Source organism: Oncorhynchus kisutch, linkage group LG13 (genome assembly GCF_002021735.2).
Source record: "Oncorhynchus kisutch isolate 150728-3 linkage group LG13, Okis_V2, whole genome shotgun sequence".
Taxonomy (NCBI): Eukaryota; Metazoa; Chordata; class Actinopteri; order Salmoniformes; family Salmonidae; genus Oncorhynchus; species Oncorhynchus kisutch.
Window position 1 is genome coordinate 60,864,207 of NC_034186.2, and position 4,674 is coordinate 60,868,880.

Here is a 4,674-nt window from a genome sequence, read left to right on the forward strand (position 1 = left end):
TGGCGGTGTTGCCTTTCTTCTTAATTATATATTTTACCTCCTCGTATGCCTCCATGAGGATTTGTGCTTCCGACGGGGAAAAGTACGCGGCTCTAGTTGCCATGGTAAATCAGTTAATCTGTGATCTGTGGCGGGGTCTATTTGAGTGAGCCGTGAGCGCGCACCTATCCAGGATTGGTTTCACCTGGCTTAATGAATCCGTGTCTGCTCATCCTGGCTTGGTCTTTGTGCAACCAATTAAGCCTGGACGCACATGTTTTGGCTTCATTGAGCTCAGCTGAGTCATTTATCCCGGATGTCTTAATTCTACTTTTGTGCAACAGGCCCCGGGCAGGATACCTCCACTTTATATGTTGATAAGTTACATACAAAGTATATGATCACAATCCGTCATTGGCCACCAGGGGACAGCAGAATTCCGCATTAACTATTTATCAATGGTCTCTGAAGGGATATAGCAGAGTGTACACTCCCCAGCCAATCAAAACGTAAAATGTATTTATCTCTACCGTTCAATGCAGAGAGAATGCATTTTTATATCCTCTCTTCGTGGATGTTTTTATCTGAATGTTATTGGAAAAACAGATATATTTGTAAAGCTAATTCAAGGAAGAGGGTGCCCAATGGGATAGGCAGTCGAAGTCCCTCCCACTTGTCTTTTCAAACATTACACGACAAAAGGTTGGTCATTTCCGCACCAGACTCACTGTTGTAGTTAGCAGTCAACGATGGGTGATATTTGAGCAACAAAGTAGCTAACCGCTAGCTTTTCGTAAAATAACAGCTAGAAGTGTATATTTTATTTATCAAACGCTCGTTTCTTTATCTAAACGTTAAGCCAAGATGAGTCTGTTGTCGTCGTCGATTGCCCGAGCCACAACTACGATGTTGCATTTTCAAAATGGAGGATCTTCGTACCTAGCTGATGATGCTAGCCCTTTGTACTATATCGACGGGGCCGTATGTGCTGGGGCGTCACCGAAGTCTAAAGTGGACTTGGGAAATGGGACCGGCGATACTCCACCACGACCCACGACGTTAGGAGTGAATGTCGTGAAAAGCAACGTCCTCGATAATCATTTGTCAGACCGAAGCAACAATGACGATTCTTTGCCCTGCACTCCTCAGATGGCGTCAGAATGTGGGCCTGAACTATTGGAACATGATACCAGACAACTCATTGATGATATGTTGAGGGAATACACAGGACTGTCTCAGCCTCGATGGAAGCAAAGCAAGTATCTTACGACCATGAAGCGAGTGGTGGAGGACGTAATAGCAAAGCACCGATATGCATACAATGGTACGTAGATTTACAGTAATGCTCTCTATAGATCCTTATGGTACTGTATATCCAAATTTTCTGTATAAGTGGTACTGAGCTCATCATGCGCTAACTTGGTTAATAGCATAGCAATATTATCAGTAATATGTTTAGTTCTTTTTACTCAGACCTAGATTTTAAATGTATTTTTAGGTATGGTCGTCAAACTTGACTTGGATGATCGATGCGATGACATGAGCGTCGTCAATTCTGTGGCCAAGACCATGTTCAGTGATGGGATCACGAACTGGGGTCGCATCGCCAGCCTGGTGGCATTTGGCGCAGTGGTGAGCCAGCACCTGAAGGAGAGTGGCAGGGGACACTGCGTTGATTTGGTGGGCCGAGAGATTGCCACATACCTCCTCTCTGACCAAAGGGACTGGCTGGTCAAAAACAATGCTTGGGTGAGTCATCTATGTGTTCCATTAGTCATTTGAAAATGTGAGCTAATCTGAGGATAGTTAATCTTATTTAGTTTACTTGTTCAATAGCTAATCATGAACCAAACTTTGCCTTTTGTCTCCCTCTCAGAATGGATTTGTAGAGTTTTTTCATGTTCAAGATCCTGAGTCCTCGGTAAGGAACACCCTCCTAGCCTTTGCTGGAGTTGCTGGGATTGGGGCAACACTTGCCATGTTGATCAGGTGAATTGAACAATACTTACCTGTTACTTTTTTTCAACAAAGAAAATGGACTATGCCCGCAAGTTCTCTGAAATCCTTGATAGCACCATGGTTGGAATGAGTACCCAGTGATGTCCTGCTTAGTCAAAGAAGAGGGTCAGTCTGTTGGATTATAGTGATGGACTGAATTGGGACGGTGCTTTGGTGTCAAGCTCAAGTTTGCTTTTTTCCCGCATCAACATTTTGGGGCCTTTTTTGAGGGGTCATTTTAGGATATTTGGTAACAGTCTCCAAATATATTCATCTGACTTCTTAAATCTAATGGACTTGTTAAATGGCGCTTTTATTTAATGTAAAAAGTACAGACATTTTATTTTTGTAATAAATGTATAGTTGAATTTAGACTAGTACAAAGTTAATTCATCTGCAAACTGTCAACTCTCTTTTTAAGTAATCAAGATGGAAAAGCACTAGCTAATAGCTATAATTCACAATGGCAAAGTTCTGCCTCTGACCATAAATTTGGCTCAAATGACTTGTTTCTAGTCCTTGTTATATTAGTCATACATGTACATACAGGGATTGGTGTAAGAAAGGCAGAACCTGCATTGAACTGACCACTGAGGGCCTTAGAATTCAACTAAGAAGGTATACCCAGGTTATGGGCATTGACAATGGAAAGTGCTTACAGCAGAAAGGCTTTATTTTATATGCAATTAATTGCCTTAGGGTCTTTATGACATGCATGTATGTCATAAAGCCCCTATCTCTCCTACACCACATTCATAAGTCTGTATTCCTGTTCCTTGGGGTAGATTTTCCAGTCTTGCCTGGCAATGCATTTGTGTGGTTGCAATGTGACTTCCTGATTAATGAAATCTTGTGACTGTTGCACTAGGCTTTACTGGGAGGGGGAAGGGGGGACCTGTTTGAAAGTCAATTGAATATTCCATTCTCAAGACTATGCTGATTTGTATTTGAAGTGTTTCATTTCCAAATTATATCCATGTAAATGAAATGTGCTCGCAGGTATGTGTTTTAAATATGAGCATAAAGATTGCACATGGTATCTGGCATTGGTTCAATAGAGGCAAGATCATCTGGACAGTGAACGTGTACCACAGTTCCACCCAAAGAACTAGCACTAACCCTCCTGATGTATCTTGCTGGCAAATTCCTGTAATCTCCTGAAGTTAAATGATTTAAAGGATAAAATCATGCAACTTTATTCACTTTTGTGACTGCAATGAATAAAGGATGTGACTTTATTCACTTTGTGGCTGCAATTTTCTCAAAGCAGAAGTTTGACGGTTAACTTGCTGTGAACTTTTGAGACTACTTCTCGGAAGGGAGGGAGATTTTGTGAAAAGACAGCAGTGACGTCTGCACTGTGCTAGTTTCTGGTGCTGAAAAGTAAACCCATACACAAATGAATTCCTGTGTTGTACATAGTCATCTACACACACACGCACAGTTAAGTGTGTTTATTCACACCATATCCCCGGACATGCACTGTGAGGTTATTTCCTAGAAATTAAACTTCTGTGGTAACCACGCCTATATGTGTGTCATAGTCAGACCTCCACCACGGTATCACTTCAGCTGCAGCCTCAGTTGTTAGAAACATAGTTATTAAACTAAGTCCACCAGAACCTCTTGGGCGCCTCAACCTCTGAGTTGTCAATAAAATAAGTTAACAGCAGTCCAAAGATCTTTTACAATGTTGCATAATGTCAGTGACCACCTTTTTAGCTATTAAGTTTGAGATGTTTCCACATAATGCATCTGACAGCTCTGTCTGCGCCACAATCATAGTTTTGTAACAGTTGAAGCAAATATTAACCACATCCTTTGTTGCTCACACTATTTTGCCAACTTGAGTTTCTTCTGCATATTTAATCATGTCTGATACCAAAGCAGTATTTTATCACCGAGTGCCACAAGATGTAATGCATCCAGTCTCAATTAATTTAATGATATGCAAAATAAAATTACGTAATTGAAATCCTCTTGCACATAGGCCATAAAATGACTGAGCGACAGCCCGGAAATTACCCCTGTTCTTTCTTTGCATATGTCCGTCACTGATAGTGTATACATGTAGAACGGTCAGAACCAGACTGGTTATTGTAGCTGTTGCTTTCACCTAAAGCTTAAGGAGGAGAACTGGAGCGAGGGGGGGCTCATTGCGGAAGGAAGCATTGCACATTGCTGGCCTATCTAATCAGGCATGCTTTTAGACGGCTATGGAAATCAGCCACAGAGCAGGTATTGTTTGACCTCTGCTGGACCCAAGGGAAGTTGGAGATATCCCAGAGCGTAGTGATGCAAGTTGAGGGGAAATGAGAGTTCACTTTTGTGTTTGCACTCTGTCTCATAAGAACAGTTCTCCAAATGTAAAATGTGTAATTTATGAGGTTGTCAATGAGAAGATGACATGACTACACTGTAGAAGACTCACTAGTCTCACCTAGGCTAATCTTGGATCAAATTCACATTATCTGTGTCAGAGCATGCCATATTTTGGATAAAGAGGATTTTCTTTGGTAATGAAAGGTGGTATGGAAACAACAATATGCTAGAGCAGGAATTCCCAAACTGGGGTATGTATGCTCAATGCTGTCCGGGGTATGCCAAATACAAATGTGATTCACATTTACAAAAAACAAGTGTATGTGTGTGTGTATATATATACACACACACACAACTGTTCAAAAGTTTGGGGTC

The 4,674-nt window shown here is 41.4% G+C and overlaps 1 protein-coding gene across 1 annotated transcript; it reads left to right on the plus strand.

The window, feature by feature from the left end:
* Nucleotides 1-333: 333 nt before the first annotated feature.
* LOC109902018 (induced myeloid leukemia cell differentiation protein Mcl-1 homolog) lies at nt 334-3,381 on the plus strand. Its single transcript, XM_020498070.2, has 3 exons — nt 334-1,303; nt 1,478-1,728; nt 1,856-3,381. The coding sequence occupies exons 1-3, from the start codon at nt 844-846 to the stop codon at nt 1,970-1,972; spliced, it is 828 nt and encodes a 275-aa protein (XP_020353659.1). The 5' UTR covers nt 334-843; the 3' UTR covers nt 1,973-3,381.
* The last annotated feature ends 1,293 nt before the right edge of the window (nt 3,382-4,674 follow it).

What these genes read in the sequence shown, in the direction of transcription:
- LOC109902018 (XM_020498070.2), top strand. Translation starts at nt 844, where the DNA reads ATGAGTCTGTTGTCGTCGTCGATTGCCCGAGCCACAACTACGATGTTG. An exon ending in GCACCGATATGCATACAATG is followed by an intron (nt 1,304 to 1,477) that starts GTACGTAGATTT and finishes ATGTATTTTTAG; the next exon opens with GTATGGTCGTCAAACTTGAC. An exon ending in TGGTCAAAAACAATGCTTGG is followed by an intron (nt 1,729 to 1,855) that starts GTGAGTCATCTA and finishes TCTCCCTCTCAG; the next exon opens with AATGGATTTGTAGAGTTTTT.